The 22,677-nt window shown below is 39.0% G+C and overlaps 1 protein-coding gene across 1 annotated transcript; it reads left to right on the forward strand.

The window, feature by feature from the left end:
* Positions 1-1,711: 1,711 nt before the first annotated feature.
* Positions 1,712-19,663, forward strand: LOC144528315 (plastin-3). The gene is made up of 16 exons (XM_078266851.1): positions 1,712-1,803; positions 7,347-7,451; positions 7,580-7,731; positions 11,143-11,272; positions 11,472-11,604; positions 12,238-12,319; positions 12,407-12,572; positions 12,674-12,816; positions 15,458-15,553; positions 15,660-15,855; positions 16,300-16,378; positions 16,508-16,625; positions 16,716-16,846; positions 17,551-17,674; positions 18,346-18,470; positions 18,576-19,663. Exons 2-16 carry the CDS (start codon positions 7,391-7,393, stop codon positions 18,706-18,708), a joined length of 1,869 nt encoding a protein of 622 aa, XP_078122977.1. The 5' UTR covers positions 1,712-1,803; positions 7,347-7,390; the 3' UTR covers positions 18,709-19,663.
* The last annotated feature ends 3,014 nt before the right edge of the window (positions 19,664-22,677 follow it).

The raw sequence follows: 22,677 nt of genomic DNA on the forward strand, positions 1-22,677 counted from the left end.
ACTGAACATACATACTGTGCTGCCCTCATCTCCTGTTAATCTCTTAAAACGAGGTTTGCTATTAAGACAATGTTGCCTAATATTTTAACAGATTCAGATATCTTGCCTTAACTAGTAAACTTTGGCATATGACTCTTGCCTTCCAAAAGTCCCTATGTGGAGAATATTTGACATTTGAAATTATTTGTCCATGTAACTTGTAGTGTTGACATTGCCTTGTAATTTTGATTTGAATTGCTACAAGAGTGTAGTTTCTATTTGTATTTCTACTCCTATTCTATATATTTCTAATTATTTGTCTTTTACGTTTTCAGATTTATGTAGGCTAGTTATATTTGTCCTTGTGGTGCTGCTGCTGCTGCAACAACAACATACATCTTATCTTATTTTAATTAAATAATTCAGTAATGGTAGCACTGAAGGAAGAAAAAACAATACTATATTTACAAATCAAAATATCCAGTTATGTATATAAACACACATATATAAGACATGATATGTACAATAAAGCCCAAATAATATATACTATACAATATGTACAAAACCATGAATATTTTACACTTTTACAATTTGTACTTTTTAATATGAGGAATTATATATATATATATATATATATATATATATATATATATATATATATATATATATATACATATATATATATATATATTATGCCATTTAGGAAATTATTATATATGTAAAGTTTGAATATATTGAATGAAGGTCTGAATATATTGAATTGACCTTGAATATATTGAATGAAAGTCTGAATATTTTTAATGAACCTCTGAATATATTGAATGAAAGTCTGAATATATTGAATGAAAGTCTGAATATATTGAATGAAAGTCTGAATATATTGAATGAAAGTCTGAATATATTGAATGAAAGTCTGAATATATTGAATGAAAGTCTGAATATATTGAATGAAAGTCTGAATATATTGAATGAAAGTCCAAGTATATTGAATGAAAGTCTGAATATATTGAATGAAAGTCTGAATATATTGACTGAAAGTTGAAATGGAATCTGACATCATTGTCTGCCTAATAATAATTCTAACCGAAGTGAGCGAATCAGCAAGAAATCTAGTGTCTAGTGTCAGCTATTTTGAGCAATGAAGAGATTATTAACACACTGGCGAATGCATGTACGGGCCAAAACACGGTAACGGTAACCGTATCCAGTACCGTTCTCCCACTGAAGAAGTTTATTCACTTTTTCATCGTGGAAGACTGAATGAAAGGAACCTTTTTGTTCAGACAGCCAGGTCGCTTTCATCAGGCTAACGTCAACACGCCTTTCATTCAATATATTCTGACGTTCATTCAATATATCGCATATTCTACGAAAACATGCCATTTTATGTCCCTCAAACAATGTGTGTGTCTTGTAAAGCTGAATTAACAATATTTATTTCATAATTATTTTATAATTTAGTTGTCTAATGTGAAAAATAAATTATTTACTTTTTAAAAATTCATCCTTTGTTGTTTTTAAAGGATTTTAAGCAGTTTTCGTATTAGTTATATTGCAGAAGCGGGGAAGGGCTTGTCCCTCGGTATGATTTGTCTAGTATCACTGGCTTTTTATGATAAAAAAAGTCAAACTACCATAAAAATAAATACACTTCTAAAAAGCCTCAAGTGTTTGCTCATGAGTCTATAGACCGGACATCAACGTCTGGTGGTGACGTCACCGACAGGGCGGGGCCAACATTCCAACTGCTGTCTACTTTTGTCTCTACGTGGAAGAGGCAGGACTGCAAATTGGACGCTGTCTGGAATTTCAGGCGCACCGATAGTGAGTACCAATTTCCTGGCAACTTCTACACCAACAACTACTTACAGATATAATTTGTCTCAGTAGCGTTTACTAAAATAACAACCTTGTCTTAATCTTTCTTCTCTGTGTTAGCCGTTCCCTTCTGTGTAGAGGTGTGGATTTATAAGAGGAAACAGGGATAGTTGTCCTGCCCATATAACTTGCTGTCGCTAGCTTTAGCTACACCTTCACTGTAGCCTATTAATTCTCACGGCGCTGGATAGGTCTTTGATATGCTAAAATAAAGTAGCCTATGACTCCTTTAATTCGTAAACAGTAACTACTACTCAAACTTTACGTAACATAACTAAGATATAACTGTAACTAGTAAAGTTTATACACAGCGTTTATGTTTTCTTCGAGATTTTGGAACTATCAGTTCACATTTGTGAATGTGACAAATGTCAAACCAAGGAGCAAGTAAGTAAGACAACCAGGTTCGATTCATTAAGTACATCGCCGCTCACCGAAGGAAGCCACATAGGTGGTTGTGTATCGGCAATAAATATTGCCGATACAGAAGCGGACGTATAAATGGCCTTTACATAGCCTTTACACACTCGCACATACATTCTTTACAAAAGGTGAAACCAAGTGTAATATTTGCTATGCTAGGTGTGTGTAACCTCACTGCTCTTCTGATGACAAATCACTTTTTGTCTTATTGACATTTTATATGACACCAGCACAATGTATATGATATGCTATAGTATGTTGTGAAAGGTTGGTGGATGTTTTAACACTAAAATGAGACAGCCCAGTCAGTTACTCTGTGCTATTTGCTCTCATGTAAAACAGTGGTCTATGTAAACTATATTGCTCCGAGTGATTTACCAGATTTTTCCTGTCGAGTCGTCTGGGGCTGCAGCACGTGTACATCTGGGATTTCAATTGTGGATTACTGTAGGGACAACCTTGAACAACAAGACAAGACCCACATTTTAATGTGATAAATATTGTGACTTGAAATAAGAAGTGTGTTGTGAATACAGACACTATCAGTGGTCTTATTCCTTGCATCTAACATCAGTATTTCTTGTTGTCTATCCTCTATTAATGTCTTGTTTTACAAGGTGTGCAGCGGCATGCTTTGATAGAGATGTTGTAAAAGATGTTTAATTGTTAAAGACAAAAGCATTAAATCAATTATTGATATCAGGAGGACTCCGGAGACGACAAAAAAAAAAAAGTGTAAAAGTGCTGTTTGCACGCCTTTTGTGTGACGCCTTTTGTGTGACGTACAAATCATTTTAACTGCGCCTGTCATTAACCTGATTGACGTAGTTATGTACTGTGATTTTATATGAGTTGAAGTAAAATGTGAGTTCCCCTTATTCATGCTACAGAACCACGTGAGAGTTTGTAAAGACAAACCAGAAAGTTAAGGAGGAGGAGGGAGTGTGCTTATATTTTGTTGCCGCCTTACACACGCACGCTTGCACTTGTGCGAATGAACAGGTTGCCCCACTTTCTGCACTGTCAGGGGGATTTTAAACAGGTGCCTTCATTTGTTTTTTCTGTACAGTGAAAGTTATTGAGTTTTTTTTTTTATTGGCTGTACTTCTTTTTACTTTTTGTTGTTGTTTTTGTAAGTTTTATAGTTATTTTAACTTAAAAAAACAACAACATGTTGGCTGCATCTGTTTTTTTAAGCTATGCTAATTTTAATTTGAAAGCACTCTTCACCAAGGCTATACAATCCCCTAAATACCTTACTTTGTGAATAGAAAATGTTTAAAGGATATTCATCTTAATCTGCATACAAATACACATATATAAATCCTGTGAATATTGGGGCTCTCTGTACAAGGATAAATTGTCCGAAAGAAACATGAACTCCTTTACAAAAGTACTGCATAGAGGACTTGAGTGGGGAAGTGCCATGGATTACATTGACTGCTCCTTTTTTAAACTTCAATTACTACAACACAAAGGTGTAATGACCTCCACAGAGAAATTCTCTCCATGTATAGAGCATGTCCTCTGTTTGGGAGGTCAGGGGTCAGCTACATAACAACAGCCTTGGAGCAGGGAGGTGTACAGTGTCATGTGTCATGCTTGCGTGAGGAAAGGGTGGTATTTTACGGAGCTGTGCCTTGTAACATCTGATTATGCAGCAGAGGAAAATGCTTTACAGTGCTTTTGTTGAGTAATGGCAAACCCTTGTAGGTGTGGCTGATTACCTGTAGCAGTAACCGCCTAACTGAACTGATTCAGCAGTACCTCAGTAACCTGTCTAATGACATTCTTAAGTGATGGTTAGTAGGGATTCTTGTGTTTACACCTTTGCTAGCACAGGGCTCTTTTACCTGCTGCATCCTTTTACTACAGCTACATTCTTTCATTTGGGGAAAAGTAGTGTGTTATTAGAGCAAGTTGTAAAGATGAACTGCTCATGGTTAGGGAAGCGGTCAGGGGACCATTTCATTTGAATATTTCCATGATGATTTACCACTCCCAAGCTTTGTAAGCTTTTATAATAACCCTAAACCCAACCCAGAGTGATATACTTGCAGCTGCTTATGATGTCAGAGTTATGTAAACTCCACATACAATATTTGTTGTCGTCACCTCCTCCCTACCTGTCAGTATGGCTGTGCTTATCTTATGCACGCAGCCTGAATAGGAAATGAAAGGCTGGTGTCACAGACTGTTTGGTGTTTATGAGTCAGTTTGACTCGCTGCTTCGGGCCATTGTGACTAAGTAAAAATGTCCATGTTATTGCAGACTATGTTGGGTGTGTGCATATGCATTTGACCACACTTGGGAAGGGTGCCCAATCTATTTGTGTGCCTCACATTTCTCATGTTGCTGCGTGGATGAAACACTGACAGGATGGGGTGTGTCAGCTCTACACACATTTAACTCAGCCATCTGGGAACAGCCCTCCGCTTTAAATTGACTGTAACATCTATCAACGGCGATCGTAAACAGCGTCAATGTGCTGTTTTTGTCTCGACAATTAAATCTGGTGCTTGGAAAGAAATACTTGTTTGTGTGATATCTAGTTGTTAAACAAGAGCAAGAGAACTGAGTGAGCTTCTTGAATGAGTGGTGAAATGTCTTAGAGACCACAAAGCAAGTCCAGTTGCCCTTGTTTTGGTTCTGTTAGATATCGCGTGAGCTGGATGACTAAACCTACACAGAAGTGTGTCAAGGACTTGCATTTGTTGTCCCGATGGACCTTTTTCGGAGGTCATTTTGAATCTCTCATAATTTCAGTTTGCAATTTGGGAACTCTATTCTCAATATGTCTTGTCTTTGTATTAGCCAAACATATTCTGATGTACTTATTCTTGCACTACAGCTAAGCGCTGACATTTCAATAATGTCTTTTGAACTCTATCAGGAGTATTGATATGCTTTTAGACAAACATGAGCCACTCCATTTAGGAGCTTGCTCCTGCGCTGAAGGGCGCAGGAATTTTCTCTTCTCTCGAAGCACACAGTCCAGCTGTCAAAGACAGCAACTGTGTTTGGAGCCTGACGCTCAGAACTCACTTTCTTGTGTTTGTGACCGTGGTTACAAACCCTCTATTCTTCTGTACCACCAGTGATACGTCTCACATTTGTCCACTGCCATCTGTGCCCTTGCTCCATGTACTTAACCTCTCTACTGTTTTCACTCTCCCTCTGTCGAGGGTGTGACGAGGGCTGGCAAAGGAGGGAATGCTTGTCGGCCCTTATTGTAGCTGGGCTGACTTCAGCAGCCACATTTCACATCCTTTTAGAGAAAAGTTAAATATAGCAACACTGGCATCGTCATTTTCCTAATCGTTTAGTCAGGAGTTTGTGCTTGCCCTGAAAAACACCCTATTCTCTGTGATTCATGGAGTGGCATTTCAACCTAAAATCTCTGTCACTGTAAAGTGACAAATCTGGCCTTGTTATTGTTGCTACCTAGAAGCAATTTTATACTGTATTGGACTTTTTTTAATTTTTTAAATGAATTAAACATGATTTCATCCGAATGACTATTTCGGGTAACTCTTTTTTTTGATTTTGCAGGGAAAGGTGTTATTTCTCCACTTTGTTTTGTCTGTAAGAATAGCATTATGGGAACTGAGTCACATTTCAGAGACCACATGTCTACTGTTGAATCATCTTTCATGAATACTATTAATAGTTTCATTCATGAAAGAGGATGCATGGATACTGGACCTTTGTTCATTGTTTGTCTGCTTGAATGTGTGCCTGTGAGGCTGCTGTGGCCACAGAAAGACTAGATGGGCTGAAACCACTCAAAAAAATTGACCAATTTAGGCTTAAATTACCGTTATAATTATTGCTAATGATCAATTGGATTATAATCCATTTGACTAACTTGACATTCAGCTGTTCCCTAATATGGTTTTACACATGTAGCACTGTGGAAACCAGAAAAGGCTTTGCCCAGGAGTTCTGACTAATATGCTGTGAAAATCAACAATCTGTACTTTAAATCAGGAAATGGGAACACATTTCTGTCTGGAAAAATCGGTGAATCTTACTCTACCGCAGTATAAACCTCACTCTCTTGTGTTCGAGAGGAATGCCATCATACTAGTTTAGCCCATGCGAGCGAGGCAGCACAGCCTGCTCACCTCTGTAAGTGAAGCTTGATCTGCCCAGGCCTCGTGCATTCCTCTGCCGCAACAGAACGGGAAGGAGGTACTCAGAGGAATTCTTTATTTTCAGCGATTTTCAGATGGCTGCTTTGTCTCTGAGGAGTTCAGGAACACTGTGTTTTTAGTTAAGGAAAATAACTGAGATTGCAACTCGCTGGCTATAGTCTTGTTTTGTGACTTGAGTGTGTGAGGACACTTTTCTCTGCTAAAACATAAAAATATAACCCAAACAGTTCCATAAACCAGTATCAAGGTCTTAACATAATCCGGATGTTATGTTGTTACATATAAGTGGACGCAGTCTCCATCTGTTTTAACACTAAAATAAAAAAAACATATTTTGATTTGTAGAGCCTAATGAAAGGGCAAAAAAAGCACCAGTTATAGTAAAATTGTTGGTTTCAGGGGATTTGAAGGACAAGCTGTTGCAGTAAACGGCTTTGTCAAATAAGGGTTGTGTAAAATCAGTAGTCTTGCCTTCTCTGGCTATGGGCTCATTGCTATACAATGGAATAGTAAATCACTTTGATAATGGGAGAGAGCCATGCTTGGAAAAGGAAAAGAGCTAAAGAGAACAGTAGATATGATCAGCGGGGGTGGGGATCAGCAGGGCTCAGTGAGGAGACGGATATATGAAGTAGTAGCCTAATTTATAATTTTTTTTAGACCTGACAGAAGATGGCGAGCGACTATTGTTCTGCCCAGAGAGCTAAGGTCACTTCTCCGGTTGCATGGAGGCAAAACATCTCAACCGGTCTGTGATCTGAGTAGTAGAACAGCGAGCAGTCTGGATTAGTTTCAGGGGCTTTAAGGAGGTTTGTGGGAGGCTGGTGAAGCTGGGGTTCCTCTCAAGACCTTTTGTGCTGTCGTTGCAAGACCATGTTGGTGACTCTGTGCTCTTTTCTTCTCCACAGTCCCACCTTTCTCTGACTGACCACCTCAGGTCAATCACAGAAACATGACTGGAAAGATAACAAAAGAGGAAATGGAGGAGATGAGAGAGATCTTTGGAAAATGTGGTGAGTTAAAGCCATGTGTTACCATGAAAGTATATTATAGATATTATGAATATGTTTATGTTACAGTAGCTCCAGCCCTAGTTGTATTATACGTGCTGGGTCTAATGGTTCTTTTTGTGTTTCTGTAGATCTGAATGGCGATGGATTTATCTGTGATTATGAACTCCATGAGCTCCTTAAAGATGCCGGCCATGCCCTACCTGGATACATGGTCCGTGAGATCATCCAGAAACTGGATCGCAACAAGGATAATAAGATCAGCTTCGAAGAGTTTCTAGCGGTACGTTAAGCGGAGCTCAGAACTGTTCGTTCTGTCGAGCTTGACAAGTTTTCACCTTCCGTTCAGAGCTTTTCTTACTCTGAGCTGGTCTTTGTTTTCTGTTCTGCCTAAAAAGCACCTCGCCCTCCTGGGTGGGGCAGCAACTTTTAGCAGCTCCATGCACGACGGAGTTGAAAGGCCTCTACAAACCACATGCACACACACACACATACACACACACACACACACACACACACACACACACACAGACAGGGAATGTGGAAGTGAGGTCAGCAAAGTGGTGTGAGTTCCAGTGTTTTGTTTCAGCAGTGATGATGGAGCAGTCGTTAAGAGAGAGCAGTCATTCACAGAGGCAGCGTCTGGTACAGAAGCGCAGCATGATTCAAGATCTCAAGATCATGTGGATCAATCAAAATGTTCTGCAGCTGTGTTTTGTTTTTTCTATGGTAGTTCAAGTATCCTGTTTAAGGGTATGTGGCTGTTTAGTTGTCCATTAGTCAGTTTAACCCTGACTGTGATAATAACCGAGTAAATCAAATTGAATTGGATGACTTTAAAACTGTGTTGTGTCCGAATATCTGTGACTCCACCTAGAACGTCTTGAACTTAAACAATTTTTGGGCTCATTCATAATTACTTACTTACAATTTGAGGTACTCTTTATGGTTTCGTGATGACAACTGTTTTCCACAGTTCATCTGTGTACTTTTGTAAGTGTAGACAAAGTTATGTGTGAAATAATATTTATAATAAAATAAAATTATAGCTATTATCAGCGATTTTCAGTGACTTGAGTGTGTGAGGACACTTTTCTCTGCTAAAACATAAAACGGTTGTGCCATAAACCAGTATCGAGGTCTTAACATTTCAGAGAAGCAACCCTCACAAATAATCCGGATGTTATGTTGTTACATGTAATGGGACACAGTCTCCATATGTTTTAACACTAAAATAAAAAAATATTATATTTTGATTTGTAGAGCCTGATGAAAGGGCAAAAAAGCAAGAGTTATAGTAAAATTGTCAGTTTCAGGGGATTTAAAGGACAAGCTGTTGATGTAAACGGCTTTGTCAAAAAAAGGTTTGAAGTTTGAACCTTTCGAACTAAGAAACAAGGTCCTTTACATGGGAAAATAAGGATTAAAACACTTAAGGACAACCATTAAATAAAATCAGCCAATTAAAAGTACATAACAAATTAAACAGAATCAAATCCACCTAAATAAGATCTCATTTAAAAAGAAAAGAGTGAAATAAACAACACAAGACATTTCAGAACGGGAGGGTAAAAAGGATTGCTAGCATTTATAAAAGGCTCATTTTTAAAGATGTGAAGTGATTAAAATGATGTAACTGATTCTACAAGCCTTCATTTTTTTTTAAATAAGGGATTTTCTGAAATCAAGTGGCTTAATTGTGTCAACTAAGTTGGAGGGGGTTTTGTTTTCAATGTTGTCTGTCCTTTGGCAAAATATGTAAAAAGGTAACGACATTTTGAGATAATCACTATAGGTCCCAGGATCAGCAGATTGATCAGCTGATTTTGTGATTATGCAAAACTGGGATATGACTGTTGCAGTGTGTTATGCTGTGTTCATGTGCCTGCAGGAAGGGAGGACATCTGGGACTTTACAGTTAGCTGCCAAACAGCATTGGGCCTTTGTGTTAGAAAGGTGTGTGCTCCTCCACTAGGCTTTGATACATTCCATTACAAATATTTTCTTATGGATAATAACCACTCAGATTAAATGCATTTGGAATGAGTGTGAATATCCTCTTTACTGCCTATAGATGTGAACGTTAAAGGCAATTGGAACTACAGCTCCCGCGGCTGTAATTCCAATGAGACAACCTGTAGGGGGACTGAAGAGGGAAAAGTTACATAGTATGCCTTTTAAGCTAAGAAAAAATTGCTTTTTGCTAAGTTGCAGAAATAAATGGCGATCCTTATCATCTTTACAAGGCCATGATTGTTTTGCTGTGCTTACCTCTTTTACCTAGTGGCCAAAAAAATGCAAGCTGGCACCCTGTGACCTCCCGCACATTTGTGATGAAGTGTGCTGTGCTCACAGAGTCGGCCTGAATAGCTCATTGTGGTCACAGCAACGCTTGCGGGGCTGAGGTTCAGCAAGTATCGCTATTATTACCATAGATGACGTATTGTGTGAGTAGCTTTGTGATATGCTACATACAGTATGAACTCACACCACAGAGCAAAATATGGTCCCATTAGTTGTTGTTGAGACTGATTTAATGAGATAATTATTTAATGTTGGGACAAGCCTCAGGGTGGTGTTGGGAGTGTAGAGGATGATAACCGCTGTAGCGCTGGCGGTTTACTGTTACTACTGATAATGACATACTGGCACTCACACACTCAACACTGTAATACTTAGATTAGATGTGTAGTGAATGCACACGCTCACTTTGAATCCCTACAGTGTACTTAAATGCACAACACAACATCAGTTGCTTCTATGAACCCATTAACCAGATGGCTTCCTGGACCTTTCTTATTTATAAACACTGTTTTTCAGCCCATTTGTATTGTTCAAAAAGTCACTTACTAGGCTAGATGTTTCCCTCATCTTCTCAGCCCTTTAGCTGGCAGGTTAGCTTTATTCCATGCCAGCTGGCTGCCATGGAGGCTAACAGGAGCTCTACACCACAACAAGGGATGCAAACGACATTAAAAGGAGAGAAGATGATTGAGGCTTTTGCACATAAGTATGGCGAGAGTTTTTTCACCATTGATGAATCTATTGATCAAGTCAGAAGTTCCATGAAGTCTACTTTTATGATGTCTATAATGTCTTTTAATGTTGTGTTTTTTGTTGATCCTGTCATTGAGGTGTTATTTAAATTATATGTTTTAGCATTGAGGTCATAGTTAATGGTGGTGTTGGTCTGGACTGCTTTATATTGAGAGGTTTTTCTAATCTGTAGAAACACCTACATAACATTTTATTATAACATAACATTTCCGACATTGTACGCCAAACACTGAACATTATGTGCCTTGTAATGGTAAAATGTATGGCAAAACTTGTTTATTGAATTGCATTAGATTGGGCAGGTTTTCCCTAATAAAGTGTCCACTGAGTGTTTATGTCAGAAAATGATTCAGTTAGTGCTTTAAAATATTTGGTGGTAACTTCCTTTTTAAAACTGATGTGATGCTGACACTACAAACATGCTATAAGCATATGAACAGCAGAAGGCAGTTCTGTTAATTATTATTGGCCAAAGCAATGAATTGGTTAACCTCTACAACACAATCTCAAATCTACAAATCAAAATGTTCATAAATACATATTAAATATTTCACAAATTTCAGCTTAAAACAATAATGCAGTGTTTTCGAGGCATCGAATGTAGTTGGTCTCTGAGTATTCTTTGGTCTCGTTTTAGATCATCCAGGAGCTGAGGGGCAGTGAAATAGCAAAAACGTTCCGCAAGGTCATCAACAGAAAAGAAGGCATCCTGGCTATTGGAGGAACATCAGTGCTGTCAAGCGAAGGCACACAACACTCGTTCTCTGGTAGGACACGTGGACATCGTCCCCAACTTCTCTCCAGTCGCTTCTTATGTTTGTCATTAACTGTTGACTTTGTGCCCTCTGCACGTCAGCAACGGGTGCTCCATTAACCAATGAAGAAAAGAAACCCGTAATGGACAATGTGACCACCTGAAATGACTCATTACGAGCGATACTGTAACATTACTTTGTATCCTTACAGAGGAGGAGCGATATGCCTTTGTGAACTGGATCAACACTGCTCTGGAAAGAGACCCCGACTGCCAACACGTCCTGCCCATGGATCCCAACACAGACTCTCTCTTCACCTCTGTCGGAGACGGTATCGTACTCTGGTGAGGGTTCCTGTTTTCATCTCAAGCCATCAACACAACCCCCCTTCCCCCTCTTTCACCTAGCTACCGTTCTGACATTAAAATACATGTCAGGTACCTGCATCTCATTGCACTGACACTGTTGTGATCACATTCAGGCTGAAGAAAAGACAAATATGAGCCTGTATTGGGATATCAGTCAACCATAACAACATTCCACCTCACACTGCAGAGGAGATATTGATAGTAATACAATACTACTTACATTCATTACAAATATTTAGAAATGATTACATATTGTTTCAAAACTGAGTTGCTTTTTGTTAAATCACCAGTTCAAGGTACACAAATGTATATCGTTTGAGACAGAAAATAACTTTAACGCAAAAGTAACTAAATCAAAATTGCAAACACTGCTGTTATGGTAGGTCATAGTGGTCAGTTAGCATTTGACCGCTAAAAACTGGCACTTTGTCAGGTTAGTTTTTTGAGTAACATACTGGCATGTAAAACCATAAGTTGCTTAAAGCCACAAACATTCCTCTTTTCAAACAATGAACATTTTGGTTGCTATCTCTGCCTTGTTTTGCAACAAGGATATTGCATCAAATGTCTGATCAAATTTCATCTTTTGATTTTTCTACGTTTCCACAGCAAAATGATTAACCTGTCAGTGCCAGACACTATCGATGAGAGGACCATAAATAAGAAGAAGCTGACACCATTTACGATACAGGTCAGTTGAATTTACTGTATGTCAGGGCTGCTGTTTCTCTTACGACTTATTTGAATTTTCCAACATCTGATGCTTTGTACCTTGCAGGAGAATCTGAACCTGGCCCTGAACTCAGCTTCTGCTATTGGCTGCCATGTGGTGAACATTGGTGCTTTAGACCTGAAAGAGGGGAAGCCCCATCTGGTGCTGGGCCTGCTGTGGCAGATCATCAAGATCGGTCTGTTTGCTGACATCGAGCTAAGCAGAAATGAAGGTACAGAGCATAGTTGATACCGTTACATAACATCTATTTCAGCCTGTGTTTCCTGGTCTGTTGTCAAGTATCTTAACTAAATCTTTAACACCCCTCGACAGCGCTGGCAGCATTGCTGAGAGACGGGGAAACCCTGGAGGACCTGATGAAGCTGTCTCCAGAAGAACTGCTGTTGCGCTGGGCAAACTTTCACCTGGAAAATGCTGGCTGGCAGAAGATCAACAACTTCAGCTCTGACATCAAGGTGGGCGTACTCACTTACATTGAATCCAGTTGGTGTATCTAAACACTAGATGCAGGTAGAGAAACCACTCAAAAGATTTTAAGAGATAATACTTAAAGGATCATGTTTGGTTTTAAGGGTCTTTGGGAGAGTCTATAGGGTGTTTACCCATTTTTACTTAGATTACTTTAGTTTATTTCCACGCACTTCTCTAGTTACTAGATCCACCGACACAGGTGTCTATCAGCATACTGAAAAGGGCAGTGCATGTTTGTGTTTGCACAGACTAACTCAAATATCCGCCTCCACTGCTCTAAATATAGGACTGAATGGGTAGTGTCTCTTTATGGGAACCATTGGAAAACTGTCAAATGCATACGTAAGCATTGAATATATTATATGAACAATTTCTGGTTAACAGGGTACAAAGTGCTTTTGTTTCTTTGGCAATATGCCCATTACTAAGGAAGTTCAGATTAATTATAGCAATTACTATGTTGTTACAGATGTACAATACAGTGGTGTGAAAAAGTGTTTGCCCCCTTCCTCATTTCCTGTTCCTTTGCATGTTTGTCACACTTAAGTGTTTCGGAACATCAAACCAATTTAAACAAAAGTCAAGGACAACACAAGTAAACACAAAATGCAATTTGTAAATGAAGGTGTTTATTATTAAAGGAGAAAAAAAATCCAAACCATCATGGCCCTGTGTGAAAAAGTGATTGCCCCCCTTGTTAAAACATACTATAACTGTGGTTGTCCACACCTGAGTTCAATTTCTCTAGCCACACCCAGGCCTGATTATTGCCACACCTGTTCACAATCAAGGCATCACTTAAATAGGAGCTGCTTGACACAGTAAGGTCCACCAGAAGATCCTTAAAAGCTACACATCATGCCGAGACCCAAAGAAATTCAGGAACAATTGAGAAAGAAAGTAATTGAGATCTATCAGTCTGGAAAGGGTTATAAAGCCATTTCCAAAGCTTTGGGAATCCAGCGAACCACAGTGAGAGCCATTATCCACAAATGGCGAAGACATGGAACAGTGGTGAACCTTCCCAGGAGTGGCCGGCCGCCCAAAATTACCCCAAGAGCGCAGCGACGACTCATCAGAGGTCACAAAAGACCCCACAACAACGTCCAAGAACTGCAGGCCTCACTTGCCTCAGTTAAGGTCAGCGTTCATGCCTCCACCATCAGGAAAAGACTGGGCAAAAAATGGCCTGCATGGCAGAGTTCAAGGAGAAAACCACTGCTGAGCAAAAGAACATCAAAGCTTGTCTCAATTTCTCCAGAACACATCTTGATGATCCCCAAGACTTTTGGGACAACATTCTGTGGACCGATGAGACAAAAGATGGAACTCTTTGGAAGGTGTGTGTCCAAGTATATCTGGCGTAGAAGGAACACTGCATTTCATAAAAAGAACATTATACCAACTGTAAAATATGGTGGTGGTAGTGTGATGGTCTGGGGCTGTTTTGCTGCTTCAGGACCTGGAAGACTTGCCGTGATAAAAGGAACTATGAATTCTGCTGTCTACCAAGAGATCCTGAAGGAGAATGTCCGACCATCTGTTTGTGTACTCAAGCTGAAACGAACTTGGGTTCTGCAGCAGGACAATGATCCTAAACACACCAGCAAGTCCACCACCGAATGGCTGAAGAAAAAACTAAATGAAGACTTTGGAGTGGCCTAGCCAAAGTCCTGACCTGAATCCTATTGAGATGTTGTGGTATGACCTTAAAAAGGCCGTTCATGCTCGAAAACCCTCTAATGTAACTGAATTAGGACAATTCTGCAAAGATGAGTGGGCCAAAATTCCTCCAGGACGCTGTAAAAGCCTCATTGCACGTTATCGCAAACGCTTGGTTGCAGTTGTTGCTGCTAAGGGTGGCCCAACCAGTTATTAGGTTTAGGGGGCAATCACTTTTTCACACAGGGCCATGATGGTTTGGATTTTTTTTCACCTTTTAATAATTAACACCTTCATTTACAAATTGCATTTTGTGTTTGTGTTGTCCTTGACTATTGTTTAAATTGGTTTGATGTTCCGAAACACTTAAGTGTGACAAACATGCAAAGGAACAGGAAATGAGGAAGGGGGCAAACACTTTTTCACACCACTGTATTTGTTGGTTGGAAAATGTCATTACACTGTTGTGTGTTGCCAGGCCACTCCATAAATCAACCAGGCAGGTATACGAGAGGCTACTCCACATGTCTGATTACCTTTGTATTTTTTATGTCATCCTATCTCTTGCTCGACTATTTTGTAGACAGAAATCAGAAGTTTGTTGAGATACCTTTTGTTCGTTCTGTTCAAACTTTCTTAGTGTTCCTCAAAGCATTTTAACCCTCTAATTCTCTGGAATGTACTTTTAAAATGCAGTATTTACTGAATATATGCCAAATGAAGTGTTTATAAAGGAAAAACAATTGTAGAACAAATCTAAATATTTGAATAAAGCATGTGATAGAAAAAATACAAAACCTAGTGTGCACAGTTGCTCACAAGCAGCATCAGGTTTATCAATACTTTACCTAGAGTAGCCTTCAGATATCTTAATGAGACAAAATTTGCGATAATTTGTAATGGTGGAATTTCTTGTTTGTGAATTAGTACAAATCTAATTGTTTTGTTTGTATTATTTTCCAGGACTCGAGGGCCTATTTCCACCTCCTGAATCAAATCTCTCCAAAAGGCACCGAGGAAGATCAGCCACACATAGAAATTAACATGACAGGCTTCACCGTAAGCACTTTGACAGCAGTCAGCACCCCCAGTTGAGTATCTTCACCACATGGTAACAGCTGTACGGTGTTTCTGATCAGGAGCATGTGCTCTGTGTGTTGTTCAGGAGAAAGACGACGTGAAGAGGGCAGAGGCCATGCTGCAGCAGGCCGACAGGCTCGGCTGTCGACAGTTTGTCACCCCAACTGACGTCGTCAGCGGAAACCCCAAACTCAACCTTGCCTTTGTGGCCAATCTGTTCAACAAATATCCAGCGCTGACCAAACCTGAGAATGAGGACATTAACTGGGGACTGTTGGAAGGTGAGCGCACACATCTCCCAGTATTCATGTCTGCTGTCATCATAGAGGTCCACTGGAGAATTGGCTGTGAACAAATAAGATCTAAATACACAAATAGAGAGATTACTGCTGCAGCCTGAGAAGAACCAGCTTTGAACAAACAGCTGTTTTTTGTTGGCTAACTAGCTGTCCTGCAGGCTTATGTTAGCATAGAAACTCCTAACTTTGGCTCCTGCTGGAGCCAAAGCTGCAGTAGTTAGTGTGCAGAACAAGTCAGTGATAGTTGGCTAGTAGTCACCAGATCTTTTGTTTATGTAGCTAACAGTGGCACCAGGACTATTCAGTTCTGATTACACAAACAAGCTGCATGTTTAGAACTACACTGACTATTACTGAGACCTCCAGTATGGCTGCCAGCTATATAACCTAAAATCCAGCTAAATTCCATTATCCTTTGCTGTGTAGGTGAGACACGAGAAGAGAGGACATTCAGAAACTGGATGAACTCTCTGGGAGTGAACCCACATGTCAATCATCTGTATGGGTATGTACCACAAACAAGATACTAGGACACAGTTTAACTCACTCCTCCTGTTGACGCTGGCATCTGAAGAGAATCTCATCTCAAACTTATTTAATGGTAATGATTATCAAACACAATCTTGTCTCCTAGAGACCTACAGGATGCCATGGTCATCCTCCAACTCTATGAGAAGATTAAAGTGCCTGTTGACTGGAACAACAAGGTCAACAAGCCACCTTACCCCAAACTGGGAACAAACATGAAAAAGGTAAATCAGATTGCTTTTAATCCTTCCTAGCCAAAAGAACACACACTTTTTGGCTGTCTTTTGCAAAAAAAAAGATTTTTGTGCCCCTAGTTGGAGAATTGTAACTACGCAGTGGAACTGGGCAAAACAGCCAAGTTCTCCCTTGTTGGCATTGGTGGGCAGGACCTGAACGATGGCAACGCTACCCTGACTCTGGCACTGGTGTGGCAGCTGATGAGAAGGTGAGACACAACTGCATCAGGATCACTTGTGAAAATAGAAATACATCTCCGAAATGTAAAAACCGCATCCCATTGTGGGTCTACAAGAAAACGCATAAAACAGCCAAGCATGTGTGGGGGATTTTCATACCTGGATTCTCTGCTGTATCTCAGTGTGTCTCAGAGAGGTATTTCTATGTATTAAAATATATAAATAACTAAAGACAAATGAGGGCCCTAACAAGTATTTGGTCTGGGACCAGGACAGTAAAACGTAGGTTATTATCAAGGAATTGCAGAATCGGTATGTCTGTGTGGCATTTTGAAACACTACAATCACCATTGTCTTCACTGTCAGATTTGTTGTGTTAACTCTGTATATTTACTGTAAACAATTTATCGGAAGGGGGTAGTTGGTGACCTCCATTTCATGCCAGTGGTGGTGTTAATATGTGCGTGTTCCTCCAAATTGAGACCACATGTCTATAAACTCAGTTGCCAGGTTGCGTGTTGACATATTTAGCAGTTCCACATACTTTAAATCACAACCATACAGAAGAATCAGATGTTTTCTAAAACAACAACAACAACAAAAACAGTCCAGAAATAAAGTTTCCTCCCTGAGGTTTTATTTTTTTTCTAATGTTCCTAACTCTTTGGGCACCATTGAAATATAGTTAAACTGTTCAGTTCAAAACAAACATTCTGCTTCTCCACTCTTTCAGATATACGTTGAATGTACTGGAGGGACTGGGTGATGGACAGAAAGTAAATGATGACATCATCGTAAACTGGGTAAACAAAACGTTGGCGGAAGCTGGAAAGTCGACCAAGATTTCAAGCTTTAAGGTAAACATGTTTTTTCCTCTTTCTGATTACATGTTCTGTGAAAATAACTTTGTGTGGATTAGATTAAAATATTTCATTATGGAACTTTGAAATAAAAGATGTTCCTAAATCATCTAAGGCATTTATTTATTTATTTATTTTTTTTAAAGCTTGTTCTGAATTTTTAAAACATCTCACTGAATCAAAATGAGAAAAATAACCAGTTTTGACATATTCACTCAATATCAAAATGCTGTTATTTATAAACTAAGTCTGGTAGTAGGGCTGGGCGATAGAGAGAAAATGAAATATCACAATATTTTTGACTAAATACCGCAACGATATTGTAGTGTTGACTATTGTTGCTTTCACAAAATATTTACACAATGAGATTTTTGATAAATAATCATCAGTAATGTGGATATAATGATTAAGTGGGTAAAGGCAAATAATAGAACCGTTACAACAGTCTGGTAAGTTCAAAAAATGACACCACTTTACTGTAATGCAGCCTTTAAAACCAGGAAAAGACAACACTTATGCCATATTACGATATCCAAAATCTAAGACAATATCTAGACTCATATCACGATACCGATATAATATCCCATATGCCCAGCTCTATCTGGTAGTTTAATGTAATTTGGTCAGGGAAGCCTCTGTGTTAGATTATTAACCTGTGTGGTGATCAGGACAAGGAGATCAGCAGCAGTATGGCAGTAGTGGAACTGATAGACGCCATCCAGCCCGGCAGCATCAACTACGAGCTGATAAAAACCGGCAGCCTCTCTGAAGACGACAAGCTGGAGAACGCCAAGTAAGATTTACAATGCCGAAAAGAATGAGATGCAACCTGTCGCCGTTATTTTGGTAACTATGTGTGAACCGTTTCTACACGAATTAACCTCTGTGTCATCCCTAGATATGCCGTCTCCATGGCGAGGAAGATCGGAGCCCGTGTCTACGCTCTCCCAGAAGACCTTGTAGAGGTCAAGCCCAAAATGGTGATGACAGTCTTTGCCTGCTTGATGGGTCGGGGGATGAAGCGAGCCTAAGAGACTGGCTGGGATCATTGTGACACTTATTCATACCCACAAGCCATTAACGTTTTGAAGGGCTCAGCCAACTGAAGGAATGAAGAATTTTTTTTTTTTTTTTTTTAATGAGAATAACAAGCTGTCAAAATCATAAATTCGCATGCATCCCTGCCTCTTGAGTGGTTTACTGAAGAAAAATGTCCCTTTTTATTTAAAGTGAATCCGAAATACTAAAAATCCTAAACAGATGGGTTTCATGTTACAGAGGACAACTTGTTACTTTCAATATAACTCTTGATTAATGTATAAGAATGCTGTTTCTTAAAAGCTAGTATTCATATTTCCAGCTGCAAGGTTGTTTACATATTTTTACTCGGACCGATAAGGAAAAAATATCTTTTGAATAAGCAACACACATTCCTGAATACCATAATTATGAATAAATGCTTGACAAGGCAAAATGTTTAGGTGAAGCACAAGTGGGAAAACACCCAAACATTGCCTCTCACTTAATGAAGTACAAGCATGTCTTAATAAACAGCACCATGAACTTCTACATATCTGTATAGAAAAGCCATACGGTCAAGTAGTCGTTATGATTAGCCTGGCGTGCTGTATGTATTCTTTTACTCGTCATTTGTTTAAGATTATTACTTCAGAAAAAAAATGCAGTTTTTTGGGGATGTCTCGTCTGTGTTGTATTGGACTTGTGGTTTTTTTTTGGTCTGTTACGTTGGATGAGGAGCAGGCGGACTGGACTCTCCTGGCTTCTCCTTCTAGTCTCAAAGACGACTTGTACTCACGCTTTCAGGTTTCCCCCTTTTTTCTTTTGTATTCAACATTACCAAATATAAACAATAACTTCATTCCAGGTAGTTTCATGATATGACAATGGCCAAATTGTATTTGGTCTCATGTTCACGTCTACTCTTAAGTGCTTTAAATGGAACAATAAATATGAATTTGGAAACTGCTTGTGTTTTATCTTTATAGTTTCTGAAAAAGGCATCTACCATAGAAAGCTGTAGAGCAGTAATGGTGGTCTAAATAGGTTTGTTTTTAATCCACATAGTAGTAGATGTGATAATAATTGAGGGCTAATCTTTATTTTTTACAGTGGCCTATAAGTTCTCATCCCCTCCGGAAACTTTCGTGTTTTACAAAAATGAATCGGAGTGGATTTGATGTGGCTTTTTCACGCTGATCAACAGAAAAAGACCCTGTAGTGTCAAAGTAAAAAGGGACAACATGTAACACATCTAAATTAATCACAAACACAAAATACTTCTTGGCCCATCAATTACGTCAATATGTACTCATTAGTTCCCACAATTAGTTACAATATTTACAACACAAACTCAAAATCCCTGAAAGAAAGATTATCTGAATATAAGGGATGTAGCCAGTAAATCTAATGAATATAGTAGGCTACATCTTACTCAAAATTGTTAATAAGTTAACAATGAAACATTGAACAAGCGGTGGTAAACATGAGTAAGCCAACATATTAGATGAGTATTAATCAGAAGCTCAACTAAAAGAGAATAGCAAATTACAAAAACAGTCTAAAACAAAATCAGTCCAGGATGAATTTTTTTTTTTTTTTTTAAGATTTTTTGGGGGCTTTTCCCTTTATTACATAGAGACAGTGGATAGGCATGAAAGGGGGGGGAGAGAGAGAGATGGGGGATGACATGCAGCCAAGGGCAGCAGGTCAGATTCAAACTCGCAAAGCTGCAGAACTCAGCCAACGTGGGGTGAACGTTCTTACTGGGTGAGGTAGAGGCCACCCCAGCCCAGGATGAATTTTAAATCAAACATGGTCAAAATGAAATATTGTCAGAGCAACATCTGCTGAAATTTAACACACATTTGCCCCACACTGTTATCCCAAATTAGTTGACTTTACTAGACATTTGCGTGGAAATCCGTTGCCTTAAACCATCTAAGTTTTAACACAAGGTGAAACTTAACAGGTCAAGTTGTGTTAACACAGAGCGGTAAATTGATGCAGTAGACGAAGCAAGTTTACATTACTAATCATTACTACAAATCATTAGTAGACATAAATATTTTTTTTTTCTGGAGTCACATTGTCTAAAACAAGCATGTTAAATCAACACATTAGGCTACTTCCCACTACTAAGAAAGTAATTTGTTATCATGAACGTTCTTTTCTTTATGACAACCCAATTTTATAAACGAGGTTTACACACGTTTGCTCCAAAATAGACATGAAGGAAGACTAGAAACATCCAAAATGGATATTTTCCAATTCGCTGATACTTCCTCACTGCCCTGAAGCCATCAGTCCCCGCCCGGGTCTCAGTCATGGTGCAACAATAAATACAGCTAAACATGAACACTAAATCAACCATACACAACTAAAACCCATGCAGAAATGCACACCCTAAACATTAATAGAACATTATTAAAACACACTTTAACTAGGACAGAAACCGTTCAGAACATATTCTTTTCCCCATGAGCCTTTGCACCGCTTCAGCACAGAGCAGTAGGTTCAAACGACCCCGCCCCTCCCATACAGAAACTTAACATCCTTAGTTATCTCTGCTTAATATGATCGGTGCACAGCATACATAAGCTGATTATTACAAACAACTAATGTGATTTAGTAATGAATATGTTTTTTAACAAAACATGAAAGAATAAGTAGTGGCCACTAAAAAGTTTAATTACAATTAAATCTGGGTTTACAATGCAGACGCTGTTCTTAAATGATAAAGAATGTGTAGATTTATAGAGACTTCTTTTCTTGGATGTCAGTGTATATCTGAACATACATTTGTAGACACTGTTGAAACAAATGCCCTTTGGAAATAATTCCTCATACATCTCATGGGATAAAGTGCCCTTTCATATTTGCTCCACAACAGCAAGTTGGATAAAAGTAAATAACATAAAAACTGTGCAGTATGTATGTAGTGTCATTAGAGATGCTAGTAAAGTCATGTTAAACCCATAAACAACATATTTTGCACTATTGGTTTTAAGTAAAATTGTACTGAATTTGTTCCCTAAACAATCTTACTGAGGTTAGCTGTTCTGGAGCAACTGCTGTTTCTAATGCCAAGCATTACTTTTAATCTCAATGTTTAAGCCAACATGGCTGAGAAGTCCTTAAAGGGACGTTGGAAAGATGAATATATCTTTCTGTTACTACCCTCATGCTTTTATATTCTTTACTCTTTTTCATCGTAAAACACAGTACCTGTTTTAAATAGCACCTCATAAAAAATGTTTACATTTATCGTTTGTTTCCTCTCACCGCCTTTTTTTTTTTTTTGGGGGGGGGCATTTTAGAACAGCTAAAGACATGAAAGGGGGAATGACATGCAGCAAAGGGCCTGAGGGCGGAGTCAAACCTGCGGCCGCTGCGTCAAGGAGTAAACCTCTATATACGTGTGCCTGCTCTACCAGGTGAGCTACCCAGGAGCCCTCACTGCTGCTTTTTGATGCATGACTGAGGAAATGCACTATGATGCATAAGAGATTTCTGCTGACACATGTGATCTGTTTAATATTAGTTGGCTCTTGTTGGCAGGATTTTCTTTACAGTCCATCAACGATCTATCTTGCAGTACAACAGGGGATACTGGTGGCAGATTGTAGTTTACTGTTCACTGGCCTGAATCTCAGTTCGATGTAAAGTCCTCCGGGCTCCGCTCCCTGATGGGTTTCTCAGTAGGCTACGTCTCCAGTTTTCTAAGGATCTGATTAGAGCTGAGACGGTCAGGATCTGTCAGACAGCTGGGTGATGAGGAGGCTGTCTCCTGTGGCCTTCATCATCTGGATTTTCAAGCTCCATTTGCATCAGGGAGTGTGTCTGTGTGGTGTGGGAAAGAGAGTTTGGATTTTTTTAAATAGCTTAAAAACGTACAAACACCTGAGACCATTATAACGTCAAAAATGCATTTAAAAACCCAAACAATTTGTATCTATTATGTGTCTCTGTTTTTATTTCAT

This window comes from Sander vitreus, chromosome 13 (assembly GCF_031162955.1).
Source record: "Sander vitreus isolate 19-12246 chromosome 13, sanVit1, whole genome shotgun sequence".
Taxonomy (NCBI): Eukaryota; Metazoa; Chordata; class Actinopteri; order Perciformes; family Percidae; genus Sander; species Sander vitreus.